This window comes from Schistocerca nitens, chromosome 5 (assembly GCF_023898315.1).
Source record: "Schistocerca nitens isolate TAMUIC-IGC-003100 chromosome 5, iqSchNite1.1, whole genome shotgun sequence".
In the NCBI taxonomy this organism is placed as follows: domain Eukaryota; kingdom Metazoa; phylum Arthropoda; class Insecta; order Orthoptera; family Acrididae; genus Schistocerca; species Schistocerca nitens.
In genome coordinates, this window is record NC_064618.1 from 862344767 (window position 1) to 862367022 (window position 22256).

General features: G+C 45.5%; 1 protein-coding gene across 1 annotated transcript in view; it reads right to left on the reverse strand.

Annotated features, from left to right (window-relative positions):
* The window catches only part of LOC126260767 (LIM homeobox transcription factor 1-beta), a gene marked incomplete at its 5' end in the record, with an annotated part of 258963 nt that extends 254525 nt beyond the window's left edge, over positions 1-4438 (reverse strand). The window contains 3 exons of the mRNA XM_049958105.1: positions 1943-2160; positions 3863-3874; positions 4422-4438. Coding sequence (XP_049814062.1) covers positions 1943-2160; positions 3863-3874; positions 4422-4438 — 247 coding nt within the window. The remainder of the gene's footprint in view (positions 1-1942; positions 2161-3862; positions 3875-4421) is intronic.
* Positions 4439-22256: the final 17818 nt, after the last annotated feature.

Sequence of the window (22256 nt, forward strand, 5' to 3'; positions counted from 1 at the left end):
GTAGTGACGAGGGAGACGGAAACCTGCTCCGGAGTCTGTGATCCAATACCTCCCACAAGGGTTGGAAAATGTTCAAGTCCAGGGAATTTGCTCACCAGGGAACACGCTGCAGTTCAGTTACGTGCTCGTCATAACACGATTGTACTGTCCTGGCTGTGTGAATGGCTGCATTATCGTCCTGAAATATTCCATCATTGCTGGGGAACAACATTTGAATCGTGGGGTGCGCCTGATCACCTAAAATGTTTACATAATCATTGGCTGTAATACAGCGTTTGAAAGTAATAATGGGACCAGCAGAATGCAATGATATGGCTGCCCACACCATCACACTTGAACAACTATGCTTACCCGTTGGAATCAAGCAGTCAGGATTTTAGGCTTCTTTTGGCGTTCTCCAGACGTAAACCCGGCTCGATGTCGGAAATAACGAAAACGTTGACCCGTCGGACCATATGACGTATTTCCATTGATCAGCCGTCAAGGATTTACGCTCCTGGCACCTTGTTTTGCGCCTCTTGGCGTTGGTTGTCGTCACTAACGGTTTCGCTATAGCAACTCGTCCATGAATATTCGCTTTATGCAGTTCTCGGCGGACAGCGTCGATAGATACAGGGTCTCGAACATGGCTATTGAAATCTGCAGTCACTTAAGCCACCGTAATTTTGTGTTGTTTTGACACAGTTCGTGTTAGTGTACGACGATATCTGTCAAAAAAATGGTTCAAATGACTCTGAGCACTATGGGACTTAACATATGAGGTCATAAGTCCCCTAGAACTTAGAACTACTTAAACCTAAATAACCTAAGGACATCACACACATCCATGCCCGTGGCAGGGTTCGAACCTGCGATCGTAGCGTTTACACGATGATGTCCTTCCACGTTTTCTGTAGGCTGTAATGACTGTTGAAACCGTTGCTCTTGAAACATTCAGTAAGCTGGCCGTCTTGGATACTGATGCTCCAGCTAATCAGGCCACCACAATCTGCCCTCTTTGGAACTCTATTAGGTAAGTCACTGCACGTCAGCCTCGGCCTCTGAATGCAAATACGAATAGTGCACTACTCGTAAACAACCTGCACTGACGCCTAGTCCATAATGAACACGCAGAGTCCAGCGCGACTCGTGTGACCGTCAAGATCAACCATCCCATTACTACCTCCGTTCACATTATTTTACCTAGCCACTGTACAGACCACTGCCGATACGTGTCATGTGCAGACAGCTTTTACTGAGTGAACTGCTAATGTGAAGTTTGTCTGTCCTTCTGAAGAAGACGGGTTTAAATCCGTCGAGACCGTGTTCACCACCATTTATTGCAACTGGTTGGCTGTCTTCCATTCCCACCAGCCTACATAGCTTAAGAAACTTCCTGGCAGATTAAAACTGTGGGCCGGACCGAGACTCGAACTCGGGACCTAGGTTCGTAGGAGAGCTTCTGTGAAGTTTGGAACGTAGGAGACGAGGTATTGGCGGAAGTAAAGCTGCGAGGGCGGGACGTGAGTCGTGCTTGGGTAGCTCAGGTGGTAGAGAACTTGCCCGCGAGAGGGAAAGGTCCCGAGTTCGAGTCTCGGTCAGGCACACAGTTTTAATCTGCCAGGAAGTTTCATATCAGCGCACACTCCGCTGCAGAGTGAAAATCTCATTCTGGAATAGATAGCTTAAGTTTAAAAAAATTTGGCTCCCAAAATAAATTTCAATCATTGTAGGCTACTGTTGAGATTTGGCTATGTTGAGTACTGTGTTTGCCGACCACTGCACTACGACAATAACATTAAGCGAAGTTCGCCCATTGTCAGGATCAGACTTTAGTCCTAGGGAGGACACGGTAAACAATAGTCCCAGCAGCTGTTTGGTCCCAGAATGAATCTTGCACTGTGCAGCGGAGTGTAAGCGACAGTCAAACAAGCTGCCAGTGCGAGACGGCTGGCGCACTCACCCTGGGCGTACCCCTGCAGCATCTCGACCTCCTTCTCGTAGTCGGGCCGGCAGAAGAGCTGTCCCTGCTTGATGACGAACTGGTCGCCCTTCTGCAGGCGCGCGCCGCACACGACGCACACGAAGCAGCGCACGTGGAAGACGCTGTCCAGCGCGCGCATCACCAGCTCCTCGGGGGCGATGCGCTCCGAGCAGCCCAGGCACTTCTTCACGTAGAGCCTGGAGGGCAAGCAAGCACCCTGCGTGTGAGCCCACGTCCACGTGTGTCCCCACCTCGTGAGAGGCCTCTGCGTGTAAAAGCAAAGTCGTCTTCAGCATGGTCGAGGGAACGCGGTCACACGTGGCAGTTGAAAACTCCAGAACGACATTTTCACTCTGCAGCGGAGTGTGCGCTGATATGAGACTTTCTGGCAGATTAAAACTGTGTGCCAGACCGAGACTCCAACTCGGGACCTTTGCCTTTCGCGGGCAAGTGCACTACCAACTGAGCTACCCAAGCACAACTCACGAACTGTCCTCACAGCTTTACTTCCGCCAGTACCTTGTCTCCCACCTCCCAAACTTCACAGAAGCTCTTCTGCGAACATTGCAGAACTAGCACTCCTGGAAGAAAAGAACTGCGGAGACATGGCTTAGCCACAGCCTGGAGGATGTTTCCAGAATGAAATTTTCACTTTGCAGTAGATATAAAACTTCCTGGTAGATTAAAACTGTTTGCCAGACCGAGACTCTAACTAGGGACCTTTGCCTTTGCCAGTACCTCGTCTCCTACCGCTCAAATTTCACAGAAGCTCTTCTGCGAACCTTGTAGCACTATCCTATTTTCAGGAGTGCTACTCCTGCAGGGTTCTTAGGAGAGCTTCTGTGAAGTTTGGAAGGTAGGACACGAGGTATTGGCAGAAGTAGAGCTGTGAGGATGGGTGGTGAGTCGTGCTTGGGTACCTCAGATGGTAGGATCAATGAGGATTTGCAGAAAATAAATGCGTGGTGTAAGGACTGGCAGTTATCTCTCAATATTAGTAAGTGTAACCTACTGCGTATAACAAGGCGAAAATCCCCATGAATGTTTGGGAACAAAATAAATGATCAGTCTTTGGAAGCGGTATCATCAGTCTAGTACATGTATGTGACTATTCGAAATGATCTCAAATAGAATCATCAAATTACACAAGTAACGGGTAAGGTGAACTCTAGATTGCTTTTTATTGTTAGAACCTTGAAGCGATGCAGTCCTTCAACAAAGGAAATAGCTTACAATACGTTAGTTCGTCCAGTCTTGTTGTTCGTCTGTATGGGACCCTTACCAGTTAGGTCTGATTCAAGAGATTGAGAAGGTCCAAAGAAGAGCGTCGAGTCGTGACTGGTACATTTAGACATCGCGAGAGCGTTGCAAATCCCATAGAAAGTTTGAAGTGGGACACACTTGCAGATACACGACGCGCTAAACAGAAGGGGCTGCTCACTAGATTCCGAAATCCAATCTTCACCGAGGATGTAGAGCATATATTATTACCACCAACTTTCAAATCGCGTAGTCAGCATCATTCAAAGATAAGGGAAATTAGAGCTCGTACTGAGGCGTTCAGACAGTCGTTTTTCCCTCGCCGGATCCGCGAGTGGAACAGAGGGGGGGGGGGGGGGGGAGGGGGGCGGGGAAATATGACTTTGGCGCGGATTGTGCCCTCCGCCACACACCGCTTGGTGGCTAGCGGAGAATGTATGTAGATGTAGATGTAGATGTAGAACAGTTGCCCGCAAAAGGCAAAGGTCCCGAGTTCGAGCCTCGGTCTGGCACACAGTTTTAATCTGCCAGGATGTTTCAAGTTTGAAACTGTTTGCCGGCGTGGGTGTCGAGTGCGGACCGTAGCGCCGCCAGCTCCGCCGCACGACGACAGCCCGCAGCCCGAATCAGAGCTTGAGCTTGTCAAAGTCTCTGGCCGGTCACGGGAAATTCTACTTGGTTTCTCCCACGACCCTGTGCGACTAGCATTTCCACTGTAATCGATATCGAGGAGTGTGTCGGTTATTCACAGACTGGGTGCTATCCTGCGATTCGAAACAATGTTCGTGATCATACTCATCCAGTATTAAGTATCTTAATGTGCAAAGTAAACACAGCATTTTCTGCTATGTTAAAAGATTCTACAGCAAGTCTAAACAGAATGTACCGGCTGGGTTATAAAACAGGATGTAGTGGGTGGGTTACAAAACTGACGGCGTTCCCAGTGCTGTAATGCGTGCTGTATACATCACAGGTCAGTGAAACATCATGTATCTTGTAACTCTTCAGGCTTTCCCGGCGAGATCTTGACATGTGGAATAATCGGGTCTACTGCCGGGTGTTTGTGTCGCTCTGGCACAGTATTTCGGACACGTAACTCGTTGCCTTCTTCAGGTGCTACCTGAGACTGCCGTATTGGAGGATCATGTCCAGTATTTGTGCCCAGGTGGCCGAAATATTGTGCCTGAGCGACGCAAACATCCGGCAGTAGACCCGATTATTCCACATATCATGTATCTCCATTCATTGTTCGCTCGCGGCGTATACTAAAAAAAAAAATTATAGTTCCACATTCTGCCACCAAGCGAAAATATGCGGCTGTAAGGGGTCAGAATGTGTGCAAGAAAAGGGGAGCAACGATCAAACACGTGATAAAGTTGGCTCAGACACATTTATTAAGATATGATGACAAGACACAACATGCGTTCAGTACGGTAGCCCGACTCGGCAGCACGCTGTATCTGTAAAATGGTGTCGCCCACAGTTGTTCTTGGCATATCCCGTGTAATCAGGGCGATATGTCGTCGTATGCTTTCCTTCAGATCAGGAAGAGTCCGGATACCTCCCTGACAAATACCATCGTGAACACTTGTTATAGCTTGTGGCCATATCTTAATAAACATGCCTAGGGTGACCTGACGTCCGGATTAATCCGGACATGTCGTCTTTTTTAGCTCTTTGTCCGGGGTCCGGACGGATTTTTACAGTGTCCTGCTTTTTCGCAAAGTTGAGCGTGATACAATTGAATTTACAATTCGTCCCGTTCTATTCCTCTTTTCTTAAATACTTCAACTATTGGCACAGCCTTCGTGATAAACACGCACGAAGGCGGTGTTGGTAGGTGGCACCAGGATCGTCGATGTTGTCGTTGATCGACCTATAAGCGAATGCAAATATCGATTATTTAAAATTTTCGTTTCGTATCTTCGCTTTGTATTGGCTTGACTTCCTGTAGTGCATGTGTGATTTATGAGTGTAATCTTTAACCGAGGGGGTTACGTAAAATATTTGGCTATGCCTAAACGAAAGTGTACATTTTATGATGTCCTTTCCTACAGATATACGGCTTTAAGAAAGGGAGAAATGAATTTGAAGCGGAATATAAGATATGTGGAGCTGGAACGTACGTCTCAGTGGCCAATAAAGGTAAGAAATAACTCGACAGATTAACTGTCATCGTATTATTTAATTGTTTCATAGTCATTCAATTTATTTGTGTTCGGAAGGTTAAAGTGCAGTTTACATGTCGTCAGCTGCTGCTTGAGTTGCAGATGCCGGTAGCGGTGCGTCGAATGAAGGGAGGTGAATGGTCTTACGTTTTCCGCTTTGTATACAATTCCGTGTTGTTGGCATTGCAAAACAATTGACGCCTTTGTCCTCCTTTTTGAAGCTGTTTGTCCTCCTTTTTAAACAATTGCATCTGGTCACCTTACACATGCCGCAATCAAGGTTATCAAGTATTTCATCGCTCCTCCCCTTTTCCTGCACCCACACGACATTATGACTGCATACAGCGGCATATTTTCACTTGGTGGCAGAATATCGAACTTTTTTTTTTTTCAGCATACTCCACGAGTGCGCCGATTAATGAACGTAGCTACGATGATGCAGCCTTCTGCGATGTATACAACCCGCACTGCAGCACTAGGAGCACCGTCACTTTAATTAATACACCCCGGTACTAGGAGAATTACATTAGGAAACTTTGTATACGAGACATTCCAAGTCTCCAAAGGACTGTGACAAGGATCTTGCTTAAAATATTCGGTACGTTGGAGAACAAGATGGAGAAAAGCGGCTGCGGAATGGGAATACCCACGAAAGATAAAACTTTGTACACTCTTCTGTTCACTGACGATCACCTTGTTGCAAGTGGAGATAAGGATTATACTGTGGAAGCTGAATGAGGAATGTGAAGAATGGAACGAAGAAAGGAAGGTTAGCGTTTACGTCATTACAGGCGGAGCACAAACTCGAATTAGGTAACGATGTGGAGGGAAATCGGCCGCGCCCTTTCGGAGAAACGATACTGGCATCCGCCAGGAGCAGTTTAGGGAAAACACGGAAAAACTACATCTATATGTCTGAATCGGGATTTGAACCGTCGACCTCCTCAATGCGAGTCCCCTGTGCTAACCACTGCGCCACCTCGCTCTGTTCGAAGAATCGGAGCTCTTTTAACAAGCACAAAACTGTACATTTACCAGAGATGGTACTGACAAAAATCAAATGATATGACGGTTTCAGATAGGAGTATCGCTGTCCTCCAATAGTAAAAGCCCATTTGATTTATATAAAACTTCAGAGAAAAGAGGAACGAAACACTCATCATCTCTTAATCCATTGCTGGGACTAATGCTACATATAATGGGGAGACGTGGGAGCTTAATGAGAAAGAGAGAGAGAGAGAGGCTGCGACCGCTACGGTTTAACTTTTGGAGCAGTCGTTGGATTTCGAGGACGGACAACGTGAGGAGCAACACAATACGAGAAATCATGGAAATCTGCGAGATGATAGTCGATGCAATAGAAACAAAACAGCTGTAGAAGCTTTGATATGCAAAAAAATGGATGACAACAGGTGGTCAAAACGAATTTTGATACGTACTTTGGAAACGAGAAGGAAGAGGAGATACCCAATAGGAACTTGAGAGGAAGGTGTCTCTGAACGGACAACGGCCAGAGACCCCCAGCAAAGAGATTGGCTGAGTAGAAGGAGGTGAAGAATGGGACGCCAGTACCTGCGACAGCTACAAGTATCTCTCGTGACAGTTCACAGAAAGTTATTAAAGAACTTGTACAGCTGAAGGTAATCTCATACTATTTTCAAAATTCATTGACTTTTAAACATTTTCACTTACGGCATAACCTAAAATCAATATGCTTGTACGTAAGAAAGATGTATCACAAAAATAAAAGCCGATTGCTGTCTGACGTCTGAATGCTTTAGGAAACAGAGGTAATTTGAAAAATACATTAAACTACATAGATAATTTGCCTAAAGAAAGTGACACGGACGTTCCTAAAGGTAAGGCAAAATATATACCGATAACTGCTACAAGGTGTAATTTTTGTGCATTAGTTTTGCTTCCTATTTTGTACATGAGTGTGAACTGTGTTCTTTCCCAGTCGCTGAGAACAACAAACTGCTCAAGAGACGTTCTCGTAACTGCCATCATCATTATAATTATTCACGTGCAAATTCTGTATACAATTTAACAGGGAAACAGCCGCAACTCGAGACCCCTATGAGTTTCAATAGTAGCGATTTTAGCCAGTTTACAACAGCACTAATACTGATAACTATGTCAATGATCTTTGTAGCGATAAGGATACAAATTTGTGGAAATATTCCTCGATATTGTTCTATGAAGAACGTTTTAAGGTAGTATTTGATATTTCAGCTTCCGTTTTTTTGTTATATATTTCGCTCCCGTTCTCGTCAGTAAGAAATCAAATATTAGTGCCACGCATAGTGTTAAAAAACATTTCTTATATTTGGGAATGGTCACGCAGTAATATTTATCTGCATAAATTTTCGGAGACCTCGTCCATTCTCCTTACGGTGGGAAAGTGGGCTAGACTTAACATCTGCCTATGTCTGCGTTTAAGCTTTGCTTTGTATTTATTCCGTAGCACCCGCTGTTTTTTAAATTGCTGTCTGATACTGGTTCTTAACAAAGGGAGCTCTAGAGCACCTTGAATTATTTTATAAGGCATATACTTTTCTAAGGCTTGGTCGACTATTAACTGGAACAATAATCGCAGTTACTGCAAATGGTCGTTTGCTAAATTGGATGACACTTCTTCCTATTGAGATTGGAGTAGCCTCATGAACCCTCATTTTACTAAATGTTTTGGCATTGCCACTTACAGTTGTAGCTTCTTGCATCTTGATGATCAATACTGCTTTAACTGCAACTTGAAGAAAGGTAAGAAGTGTAGACTTCAACGTCTCGACGACGAAGAGGTCATTAGAGGCGGAGCACATGTTCAGGCTGAACAAGTGTGGGGGAGAGAAATCTGCGGCGGCAGTTGCCTTACGTGATTTGGGGACACCTTGTGGAACGTACAGTAGGACACAGGGCGACGAATCCTCGATCTTTCTAACGAAACTACTACCATGTCACATCGCTCGTCAACTGTCTTGTCGTAGCTGATTCTAGTCTCAGTGTAAAATATAGTGACAAGGTTCGACAGTGATTTGTGTCACATCAAGGGAAGTGACCAGAATAACTGGTTTTGGGTAATTTTTTGCAAAATCTTATTCAACAGTTCCTAGGTGCGTTTGTGTCAATACTTTACCCCATCTTCTAGTTGGACTATGCATAGCATGGAGATGTTAGGAGGAAGCCTACAGTATAGTCTGTCCTGCAGTGGATATCCAGCGGCTGCTGCTGATACTGCTGCTGGTGATAATGGAAATTTGGAAATTTGTTGTAAGGACTATGGGACCAAACTGCAGAGGTCATCGATCCGTATTGGGGTGATAATGATGCGGATGGAGGCGACGAACTGCTTAGGTAATACGCCAGGAAAGCTCCAGAAAGTCAACAGATGTTAAATACACCGCAAAGAAACAGCAGGTGCCTTTGCTTCTTACGTCAGGGTCTGTCTCCTAACCGCAACTTCCTTTCGTTTTTTACTAGCTTGTTTCGGTATTATCATCCCAAACATATGTCTTCTTCCCGATCCAAAACACTGTCACACGAAAGTAACAGATCGTTTCTCCTTTTACCACACTAGCGTCTATGCCACATTTCAACCACAAAATCTAAAAATACTGAAATTCATATTCATGCTATCCCCATTAATTATTTACAGAAGTAATAAAAAGAATCACCCAGCGCCACCAAAAATTTTTAAAATATTGCAAATCAAGGATTGTTGTTTAATAAATCATAATGAAACTGGCTTTCTTACATTTACTTTTAAAAATTGATCATTGCGTTCTAACAACTAAAATACTTGTTTTTAAAAAACTTTGGTTTATTTTATAACTGCTTTTAAAACATTTTACTTGAAGGGTGAGATCAAATGTTATGGCTCATAGCCCACTTATTCCCCGTTTGGGTTTGGCAGGGATGAAGCAATAAGGAAGAAAGGCAAAGAAAAACATAGTGTATATAAAAGAACCAAGGATGTATTAAGGACTGAAGACAGAGAAGATATAAGAATAACGTGGTGTAAAATTGTGATGCTTTCGGTACTCTTATATATCTTAAGATAAGTGCCAATAAAATAATTGTTATTACAGGGTGTATACGTGGACAAGGAAAAAAAATTCCCAGATTTTTCTAGGATATCCTGGTTAAAAACACACTTCCTCCTGGGTTAAAATGCACTTTTTCTGTGTTAAGTGACAGTATAGTTTTCCTCGAAAGTGTAAAACTTATCAATCCTATGAATGGTATTGGTTTTATACACCGGCGTAGAATTTTTCAGCTGTTTAGATAACGAGACTTAGAAAAAAAGGCCATGTACATTGCATATTTTCGTATTACGAAAGTATACATTCGAATTCCACCAAACACTGCATGCTACTTTCCGAAGCATGGAAATCGAGATTGCGATGCGCTTTTGTAAGCCAGTCATAGCTCATGTCACGTGATCTTGGCAACCGATGCAGCGGATATTCAAAACTTACGACACGTGATGTAGTCATCTTATAGCATTATCACTGATAAGTGGTGCATACACACAAACAGGAAAAGTTAATGGTGTAAATTAATATACATGTCGTTGCTACAAGAAAAGCAGAGCTTTCACATATAATAATGGTCTCGACGATTAATAAGCTGCAAGAGAAGCTAAAGTTTCAAGTATAATGTTGATCTTTTTTGCACGTGTTACACTTAAAGATACATCACACAAATGTGACAGTAAAATTTTTAATACTGACATTAATGTCTGATCTTCTGGGCCCAAATTTTTTTCTAAATGGTCATCCTCAAATAGTTGATTTTCAATGAGAGTCAAACGCTCCGTGATTTAAGAAATTCATCGCACATTCCCGCACTTAGTTCATCTTGCGTAAAAGGAAATTTACTTTGAAAGTAATGCTTTTCAATCGATCATTTGCAATATTTTACCGTGACCTGTTAGAAAGAGGTACGTTTCAGCATTTGCCAGAGAGTGCCGGATAACAGGCGTCAACGCGCTTGCGCAGCTACGATGACGCAGGAAGCCCGTATGTTCGCACGTGTAAAACATTAAAAGATCTTATACTATGTCATAAAAGAAACAAGACGTCAGAGGAATTTCGTGAACCATACTAAAATGCATAATTCGGCTGAAAGTGCACATTCGTATGTCCAGGTTCGGTTGTAAATTTTATTGGAGTACAAGTACTGTATTGTCTCATTTTTGGTTCTTTATTATGGCATAATGCGATTCGTGCTAGAAGATGAAAGTACGCTCTTTGGAAATGCAGCGAACAGTTGACACTAGCCAATAGTGTGGAATTAAACACATAGTTTCACATAAATTGACTGCATCAGTGGAAAAGATTAATAAAGCCATGTTTCTTTAGCAAACCGACAAAAATATCTTCATTGTTCAGCAAGGCCATTAATGCTTGACTGAAATTGCCGCCCGAGGCAGATACCTCGGTTTGCTTCCAGTGAATATGGCAGCTTGCAAACCCCAGTAAAATTTTTCCTGGTAGCATCTTCCTGCTTGCTTATACAGCTAACAGCCACACTTTTGTGGCCAGAAACAGGAGTATGTACATGCGCGACTCAACTGCGCATGCGCATGGGCCCGCTCGCAACTGCTCACACGAATCTAATGCAAACAGTTGTGATGTCATGCCCATTGGAGGCAATTTGTTGTTACGAAGCATTACACAGTCTTAAAAAAAATGGTTCAGATGGCTCTGCGCACTATGGGACTTAACTTCAGAGGTCATCAGTCCCCTAGAACTTAGAAATACTTTAACCTAACTAACCTAAGGACATCACACACATCCATGCCCGAGGCAGGATTCGAACCTGCGACCGTAGCAGTCGCGCGGTTCCAGACTGTAGCGCCTAGAACCGCTCGGCCACCTCGGCCGGCGCACAGTCTTCCTAAAGCTTTTGACACATTTTGCTACTGGCAGACGCTTGTATGAGCACTGTGTTTTTTTGCGTACATGGCGCATTTCCTTCGCAACTTAGCTTTTATTTTAGCTTTTTCTCTCGTTCATGTTTTATTGCTGCAGTATTATTCTGCAGTAGCGGGATGGAGTAATATCCTTTGATAGAGTATTATTTCTTACCAGTTAAAATCACCAAAATTTAACTGAAAACCAAAACAAAAAAATATCCCGGAATTCTAAAATATTCCCGGGTTTTTCCCGGTTTTCTCCCGGATGACAAAATTCCCGTATTTTTCCCGGATCTCCCGGTTGTCTCGGATCGTATACACGCTGTATTAACTAAGAGTGACTCTGGAATGATGCTGAACGGAAAGGGAAAAAAACTGGGAAAGATTCAGAAACGTGCCACACGTCTTCTCAAGTCAGCTTCATACAGCAAACTACGTGGATGACAAGGGAGACATATTGCAGTATGTAATCCAATCTACGAGAAGCTCCATTACCTCTGATCTGTGGCAAAAATAAATGCAGTTACGAGAGTGTACCCTGCTCTGCAATACTTAAGGGCAATGCAGATAGAGTAACATAACAAATTAACTACTCCGTGTTGCCAGAAGTCACCCAGTCGTGCACAAGAAATTGGACGTCACATGGCCTGCACCAAATGGGGCTGGCCCGGCAACTGGAGGCAACTGAAGGAACGGGAAAAGACGGTGCGTGTCAGTTACGGGTGCACTGAGTCGATGCTCTTTATTACAAAACAGCGGGGAGATAACATTCGAGTTCTTCACACGGGGAAGAATCATCGGGAAGCTGGAACAAGGACGAAATGTGACGATTGTGGTCCAGCAGTTTGATAGTACTCACAGCGTTCTTTCAAATGTGTGGGGAGCGTTGCGAATGACTTGAGACGAGGTGGTGGTCCACGATCACCTACGGCAGCAGGTGGCTGCTACGTTGTGCAGCAGGCAAGAAAGGATCCTCGTGTAACAGCGCGTGCAATTGCAGCAGCTTTTAACCGGAATTCAACGCACGCAACCTCACGCTCCACATTGCTACGGAGATGAGTACGTTGTGTTCCGTTGACACCCCCACACTGGCGGCATCGTTTGCTATGGTGACAAGAGCACAGGGACGAGACCAGCGAGGAGGGGAGTGAGAGAAGATGGAGTCTGAGTCGTGGCTCCGGACGCAGCCTCACACGGTCAGAGGTGGGAACACGTAATGCGTCCGCGAACATTATCGAACATTATCGTTTTGGTGGTCCAGGTGTTTTGGAACGGGCAGGCACAACGTTTTGCGGGTGCACTTACCTCAAGATCTTTTAAAACGGTACGTTCACTGATCAACGTCGTTGTGACACTGTTCTCCACCCCTAAGTGCTGCTTTTCTGGGGTGTGTTCGGCCCAGACTTGATTTTTATGGGTGGCAATGCACAACCGCATCGAACGGTACAGGAAGAGGAGCTCCCGGAACGAAATAATATTTAGGGAATGGACTGTCCTGCCGGTTCCCACAACTTAAATTCCATCGAACACGTGTGGGGTGCATTGGTGAGATATACTGCATTGCGTCCACGTGCACCAACGACCATTCAGCAGTTTTCAACCTCAATGGTGGAGGAACTGAACACCATACCACAAGAACTCCTTATCAACTACCCGGCCAGGAAGGGAGCACGTTGGATTGCCGTACGTGGTGATCACACACTCCATTAAGAACCATCCTCTGGCTTATGGAACGTCCGGGGAATCATCATAAGTTGTAATGACTTCACTGTAGCTATTTTCTTTGAATAAAAGTGTCATTTCTGTTGGTCTCATTGCATATTTCTTTCGATTGCTTTCTGTGCTATAATGTAGCAATTCTTTTTGTGTAAGGTCCAGTTTCATCGAGCTATGTTATTTTCGTCTTTAAGTTTTGCATACTGATCGATACTGCAATTAAACACTTGCTTCACTCTATCACGTGTAAAGTACATTATACAGTCCACCAGAAAAATGTATATACACTTTAAGGAACGAAAAGTATTACTTATGTGTTTATTTTACTTTTAGTAATTGATCACACATGTTGTACAGCCTTCAGTTTAGCATGTGGGCCGGCCGAAGTGGTCGTGCGGTTCTAGGCGCTGCAGTCTGGAACCGCGAGACCGCTCCGGTCGCAGGTTCGAATCCTGCCTCGGGCATGGATGTGTGTGATGTCCTTAGGTTAGTTAGGTTTAACTAGTTCTAAGTTCTAGGAGACTAATGACCTCAGAAGTTGAGTCCCATAGTGCTCAGAGCCATTTGAACCATTTTAGCATATGGTTACATTAAATGTTCAAAATTTTCACCGTCGGCTGCTATACACATAACGGAACGACGAGCGATAGCCGTAACTACGTCAGTGTTACAGTGGAGATCGCTGCACGTGTCGCTGTAATCTCCTGGCGAAGTTCCTCCAGAGTGCGTGGCTAACGTCGATAGACGTTATCTTTCACAGTTCCCCACAATTAAAAGTCCATAGTTGTTACTTCTGGCGACCGTGGACGGAACTCAATGGGCCCTCTTCGTCCAATCCAGTGCTCCGGAAAACTGTCATACAGGAAAGGTCGTAAGGCTAGGTGGTAGTGTGGTGGCGCCACGTCCAACTAAATACACTCCTGGAACTTGAAAAAAGAACACATTGACACCGGTGTGTCAGACCCACCATACTTGCTCCGGACACTGCGAGAGGGCTGTACAAGCAATGATCACACGCACGGCACAGCGGACACACCAGGAACCGCGGTGTTGGCCGTCGAATGGCGCTAGCTGCGCAGCATTTGTGCACCGCCGCCGTCAGTGTCAGCCAGTTTGCCGTGGCATACGGAGTTCCATCGCAGTCTTTAACACGGGTAGCATGCCGCGACAGCGTGGACGTGAACCGTATGTGCAGTTGACGGACTTTGAGCGAGGGCGTATAGTGGGCATGCGGGAGGCCGGGTGGACGTACCGCCGAATTGCTCAACACGTGGGGCGTGAGGTCTCCACAGTACATCGATGTTGTCGCCAGTGGTCGGCGGAAGGTGCACGTGCCCGTCGACCTGGGACCGGACCGCAGCGACGCACGGATGCACGCCAAGACCGTAGGATCCTACGCAGTGCCGTAGGGGACCGCACCGCCACTTCCCAGCAAATTAGGGACACTGTTGCTCCTGGGGTATCGGCGAGGACCATTCGCAACCGTCTCCATGAAGCTGGGCTACGGTCCCGCACACCGTTAGGCCGTCTTCCGCTCACGCCCCAACATCGTGCAGCCCGCCTCCAGTGGTGTCGCGACAGGCGTGAATGGAGGGACGAATGGAGACGTGTCGTCTTCAGCGATGAGAGTCGCTTCTGCCTTGGTGCCAATGGTGGTCGTATGCGTGTTTGGCGCCGTGCAGGTGAGCGCCACAATCAGGACTGCATACGACCGAGGCACACAGGGCCAACACCCGGCATCATGGTGTGGGGAGCGATCTCCTACACTGGCCGTACACCACTGGTGATCGTCGAGGGGACACTGAATAGTGCACGGTACATCCAAACCGTCATCGAACCCATCGTTCTACCATTCCTAGACCGGCAAGGGAACTTGCTGTTCCAACAGGACAATGCACGTCCGCATGTATCCCGTGCCACCCAACGTGCTCTACAAGGTGTAAGTCAACTACCCTGGCCAGCAAGATCTCCGGATATGTCCCCCATTGAGCATGTTTGGGACTGGATGAAGCGTCGTCTCACGCGGTCTGCACGTCCAGCACGAACGCTGGTCCAACTGAGGCGCCAGGTGGAAATGGCATGGCAAGCCGTTCCACAGGACTACATCCAGCATCTCTACGATCGTCTCCATGGGAGAATAGCAGCCTGCATTGCTGCGAAAGGTGGATAAACACTGTACTAGTGCCGACATTGTGCATGCTCTGTTGCCTGTGTCTATGTGCCTGTGGTACTGTCAGTGTGATCATGTGATGTATCTGACCCCAGGAATGTGTCAATAAAGTTTCCCCTTCCTGGGACAATGAATTCACGGTGTTCTTATTTCAATTTCCAGGAGTGTACTTAGGGATTACAATTACAAATAACCTAAATTGGAACGATCACATAGATAATATTGTGGGTAGAGCAAACCAAAGGCTGCGATTCATTGGCAGAACACCTAGAAGGTGCAACAGGTCTACCAAAGAGACTGCTTACACTACGCTCGTCCGCCTTATTCTGGAGTACTGCTGTGCGGTGTGGGATCCGCATCAGGTGGGACTGACGGATGACATCGAAAAAGTACAAAGAAGGGCAACTCGCTTTTTACTATCGCGAAATAGAGGAGATAGTGTCACAGACATGATACGTGAATTGGAGTGGAAATCATTAAAACAAAGGCGTTTTTCGTTGCGACGGGATCTTTTCATGAAATTTCAATCACCAGTTTTCTCCTAAGATTGCGAAAACATTCTGTTGCCACCCACCTACATAGGGAGAAATATCACGATAAAATAAGAGAAATCAGGGCTCGCACCGAAAAATTTAAGTGCTCGTTTTCCCCGCGTGCTGTTCGAGAGTGGAACGGAAGAGAGACTGCATGAAGGTGGTTCATTGAACCCTCCGCCAGGCACTTTATTGTGAATAGCAGAGTAATCACGTAGATGTAGACGTAGATGTACATGTTGGTACAAGACCTCTTCATCAGCTCCATAAAGCGCATGGATACCTGGAAAAATTGATGTGCGTAACATTTCCAGGGCCCGCATCTCGTGGTCGTGCGGTAGCGTTCTCGCTTCCCACGCCCGTGTTCCCGGGTTCGATTCCCGGCGGGGTCAGGGATTTTCTCTGCCTCGTGATGGCTGGGTGTTGTGTGATGTCCTTAGGTTAGTTAGGTTTAAGTAGTTCTAAGTTCTAGGGGACTGATGACCATAGATGTTAAGTCCCATAGTGCTCAGAACCATTTGAACCATTTTTTGAACATTTCCAGGAACACTTCTCCAGTAATAGTAGCATCGAAGAAAAACGGTCCTACTAAGCCCCTATATTATAGTCCACACCACACACAATCCCTGGTAGATTGACCGCTTTATCCACATAAACATTCGGATTTTCCTGGAGCCCAGTACACACTGTTATGCCGGTTCATGGTCCCATTAAGTTTAAATTGTGCCTCGTCACTCCACACTACCTTCGTCACAAATTGTTCGTCATCAGTTACCATTCGCAAAATTGCCTCCCGCGATCAGGATCGTCATCATTAATCGCCTGCAGTAATTGTGGAATGTAAACTTTACACTTTGCAGCTTTCAGAATTCTTCGCACACTTGTACTTCTAACCCCCACTTCACGTGCACATTCCGTAGCAGACTTCTGTGGAGAATTAACAAGCTTTTCCAAAGCGAGAGCCGACGAAACAGACTTGACGAGCTCTTCTGCATGGTCGATGTAGAAGACGGAACACCCATCATTATGACAGCAGTGAATGCTGTTTCTCCAACCCCATGGCTGGTTTGATGATGATGATGTTTGGTTTGTGGGGCGCTCAACTGGGTGGTCATCAGTGCGCGCCCATGGCTGGTAGTCGACAGAGGTACTGAATGGGGACAGTGCCTGCTGGAACGACATTCCTGCTCTTCCAGCCTCGGTGAATGTAGTAACAATTCCGCGACAAGCTTATGGCGCTGGCTCAATCAATGTTAACACAATTGGCACATCTGTCGAACTACAGTCGCTCCACAAAATATTGATGGCTCCGGACCGTGATGTTGGCCTTCTGCAGGAAGTTTTCCTAGTGATGTTAATGTGTATGGCATGGTTTCTTATTTCATGCTGTATCCTGACAGTGGTAGTGGAACGCCTGTGCTTTTAAAAGAAGGCATTGAGGTAGACGAAGCTGCTTACCTAACATTGGCTACGGGTCTTGCTGTCACCTTCTATGGTGTCCAAATATCAATGTTTAGACTCCCTCATTCACAGCCAAGTGATGGTAATGGTCTTGGTTCTATTTAGAAGTGGTCGCTCCTTTGTTTGTGGATTGCTACGACCGTGATGCTCTTGGCGGCGACTTCAATTATCCCAGAAGGACCAAAACCCCCATTTCAGCACATGCCAGGAACTCAAGCTGCTAGTGCATGAACAGAATCTCATCGATATGTGGGACTGTATACATAGTGATTGGACTGGATATACGTATGTCACCAGCCATTCAGCGAGTCAGCTGTGTCTGTATTTCCCAAGGATTCATAATGGCGACGCTTGATGTTGAGTTTCTCCGACTAAATCACCTACACCTGCGCTGCTACCCTCCAGTGGCAGAAGGTATTGAAGCCCATGGAAGCTGAATGTCGCCCACTTCAAAGATCTCGAATGCAGGCAGGTCATAAAGATGATGTGGAACAATCTTCCAACGTTGTGAGTGCTGGTCAATGGCTGTGTTGCGGACCCTGTTACTATCATGTGGTCAATGCGCCAGGGACGTCCGCTGTCGATCATTCTTTATGGCATGGCCCTTGAGGTTCGTTACATGGTTTGCAGAGCTGGCTGACTGGGATCACTATGAAGGGGCGTGCTTTCATCTGACATGCGTATATGAATGACCTGATGTTCTTGGTTCTATGAGTGGTTGGAATGCGAGAGGCATTAGAATGGATCAATCAATATGAGACTGGTGCGGGAAGCCATGTGAATCTAGAGTCTGGTGCTATGTTCTTTGGTAGAGGTCTTCTGGCAGGGAGTGTGGCCCTATTGCCCTATAACTCGATAAGTTCAATGTTTGCCAATCGCCTACAGAGTGTGGCCTCAACTATAAACTCCTTCTTCAAGTTATCCGCACGAACGTTTGTTGAAACCTCTTGCGAGAACTGGACATGATACAATGGGTGGATTCTTCTGACAATCATCTCGCTTCGCGATTACCCCATTTGACACAGACTTTACCGATGACAAAGACAATGGCACACAGACTGCAGGCGGCGTTTCGCTACTTTGTAGGTGGGTCTTATCATCAAAGACCGCTATGACACACTCTTCCTACTCGAGGTGGTGGCCTCTGTCTTGTCAACGTCCACGCAAGAGCAGTTGTCTTTTATGTAAGGACGGTAGTTAAATCGTGGACCCGCCAGCGAACCGGACTAACGGGAGGCCTGACCGATCAACTGGCTCATCTCTCCCGGGTGGCACCAGTCGCAGTAGCACATACAGGGTGATTCAAAAAGAATACCACAACTTTAGGAATTTAAAACTCTGCAACGACAAAAAGCAGAGCTAAGCACTATCTGTCGGCGAATTAAGGGAGCTATAAAGTTTCATTTAGTTGTACATTTGTTCGCTTGAGGCGCTGTTGACTAGGCTCAAATGGAAACAGATGAATCTTTCGTTTCAAAGATTGTGTTTAGTGATGAAGCAACTTTCCACACTAACGGGAAAGTCAACCGTCACAATGTCTGTATATGGGGCACTGAGAATCCGCGGGAAACAACTCAGTATGAACGTGACTCGCCTAAGGTGAACGTTTTCTGTGCCATTTCAGCCAATAAAGTTTTTGGTCCCTTTTTCTTCGAAGGTGCTACTGTAACTGGACTACAGTATCTGGAGATGTTAGAGAATTGGCTGTTCCCTCAGCTCGAACAAGAAGCACAACAATTCATATTTCAGCAGGATGGAGCGCCACCACATTGGCACTTACCTGTCCGTAACTACCTGAACGTCAACTACCCGAGGCGATGGATCGGCCGCCAGGCAGCCCGTGACAGAGCACTTCATCACTGGCCTCCAAGAAGCCCTGATCTTACCCCCTGCGATTTTTTCTTATGGGGGTATGTTAAGGATATGGTGTTTCGGCCACCTCTCCCAGCCACCATTGATGATTTGAAACGAGAAATAACAGCAGCTATCCAAACTGTTACGCCTGATATGCTACAGAGAGTGTGGAACGAGTTGGAGTATCGGGTTGATATTGCTCGAGTGTCTGGAGGGGGCCATATTGAACATCTCTGAACTTGTTTTTGAGTGAAAAAAAACCTTTTTAAATACTCTTTGTAATGATGTATAACAGAAGGTTATATTATGTTTCTTTCATTAAATACACATTTTTAAAGTTGTGGTATTCTTTTTGAATCACCCTGTATTTTAGTCTCTCTTTCACATGCCAAGACCTTTTCCATCGAATACAGTTACGTCCATACCTACTTCCCTTGTACCAGGAACTCTATAGCACGTGATATTTATCGTCTAATGCTGCGAGACCGTACTTTGAACGTGGAGGAAAGCCGATAGCTTGCAGTCGCAAGGCCCGTGGTACGGCGTTCTGTGCACCATGTCCTCTTCAACACGAACGCTCATGTGACCTGGTATCTAGTAATTAATGTGAAACACGAGACAGAACTTCGTCTACATGCCATTAACATGACAGATTCGCCGCTTTGCCCCCATTGTCATACGCCCGACACGGATGGACGTCGACTGCTGTACGGATCTTCTGCAGAGATGTGGCAGCTGAGTCAGAAAATGCTTGCTCTTCTTCTTTTGCCACTCCGCCGAAGACAGTTCTGTTGCTAGAAGAGACTTATTTCCCACATAGGAAAGCCAAAGCGGTGAACTGGATAAAAGGTCAATCGTTCTCTTACTTATTCCATGAAGGAGACAAGGATGCTCTTGATTTTTGGTCTTTCCTGTAAGATCGCGTTACCTTTGTCATGCACAATTGGAGATACTGTCAATAGTATGCAGTGCTTTCACGGACCACCCGCCCCCCTGCCCCCCTGCAACTGGGGTGTCCTGGGTACGAGAAGGTGATTTCAGTATAATACCAGGACTCGGCCCAGCGTACCGGCAAAATGGAATGTTCTTCGAGAAGACGTGCACGGAACCTGCCCGACTGGCTTGGGATTCTGAGCACGTCCACCCACAAGTCAGTGGCGCGCAGATGCCCCTTTGTTTGTTTCCTCAGGAGAACGTTTTATAATTCTATTTATGTTTTGTTTGTTATTTATGCTAATTGCATAACACTATTTTTCGTCTGGAGGACGTCCTGATTTGCCTTAATTCTTTGTTGTTTTACTAATGATCATACAAAATGTATCAACATATTGTATGGTTTTCCCCATACATTCCTTTTCGTAAAAAGAGAAAAATAAAAATTGAGTCTATTGTAAAAGAAATAGAACAAAAAAAAACGATAAAAGCTATTAAGGGGACCGCTCACGTAAAGCGAGAAAGCCGGGTTAGAATCGTGGTATAAAAAAAAAGAAAATAAAAAGCAGGTAAGGCGAGCGCTCGTGTAAAGTGTGAAATCCAAGTTCGAAAGCCGATCCGGGGCAAATTTTTTAAAAAATGGAAAGGAAAAAAAAGAAAAAAGGCGATGGAGGCGACCGTTGATGGTAAAAGGAAAAATCCGTGTTCAGTTCTCGGTCCAACACAAATTTTCAACTTTTAGCATTTAATTCAATGGCCACTAGCAGCCAGACGTAATTATTCCTTTGATTAACTATCCCAATAGCTGGACGTGCGTGCCGTAATCTCCTTGTTGTTATATTTTGCAGAGTGTTTGACTATTACAGGTTCAAAAGGAAGGGGCAAACATAGGACAGTGCAACAAACAGCTAACGCTAATAAACACAGATCCAGAAAGCAATAATTCCCCGATACTAGGTGGTACACTAATGGACTCATTTCAACATTACAACACCGTTAATGCCTAAGGCTACTCGTAATTCGAAACACCGCAAATGAGGTAAAAATTGCAATAAGAGTAACTGCTGTCGTTTGTTTGTATCTTCGATGTTGATACCTAAGCGCCGGTAAGCAGCGTTTCAACAAGTACATCGGTTGCGGCTCGCCACTACCGTGGTATTCCAGGTCCCCCGACTTGAATCCGTTGGATTTTTCTGTGGGAATAATTCTGGGAACGGATTGTGGATAGTGGTCAGTGCATTCGGGACAAGCATGAGGATTTTTGAATGTGTACTGTCATCGGTGAGAAGGCGTGCTGATAGCTCTCTTGACATGAAAGGTGTCCATATAAAACATCTGCTGTAATGTGTTTCTCCTCGAGTGCATATGTCTGCAGTTTAGATGCTCGGGGGCTGAGTTGTAAGGTTTTCATGTTCTTATTTGTGTTCTGCCTTACGGCAGGTCTTGTCATGGGGGAAGCCTCGTCAGAGTGGTTCAAGAAATGGTTCAAATGGCTCTGAGCACTATGGGACTGAGGTCATCAGTCCCCTAGAACTTAGAACTACTTAAACCTACCTAACCTAAGGACATCACGCACATCCATGCCCGAAGCAGGATTGGAACCTGCGGCCGTAGCAGTCGCGCGGTTCCAGACTGTAGCGCCTAGAACCGCTCAGTCACCCCGGCCGGCATCAGAGAGGTCCACCGCATGAGCGTCTAGGGAAGTGATTCCAGTGGTGGTTTGCCGTTGCCTTCCACTGATGATGAAGAAATGACAACGAGGACCAACACCCAGCCCCTGAGCGGAGAAAATCTCCGATCCAGCTGGGAATCGAACCCGGGCCCCATGGCGTGACAGACCGCGGCACTGACCACTCAGCTATCGGGGTGGATGGTGTTCATGTATGCTGTAGTAATACGTCTTCCACACCTAAGTTTATTAGGATTATCTTCTTATTTCATTGTCCTCTACTCGCGATTGTCGATGACGCCTACCGCCTGCACTTCCGTAAGTTATATGACCAATAATCGAAATTGTACAAACATAGAATAATTACTGTGTGGAAATAACTGACGTAAGTTATTCACATTGATTATTACGAATTTTTTAAAGAAAAGGGATGAAATACATGTAGTATAAACATGACAAATAGCTTAGGGATTAAATTTTAAAAAAAAGTGTTATTCTTCATTTACATTTCTTTCGATTATAATTGAAACTGGAAACTTTCAAAGTTATACGTCCCTCTTAACGAAGCATACTGCACAATCTAGCTTGTTGACAGACGCGAGTTAATGG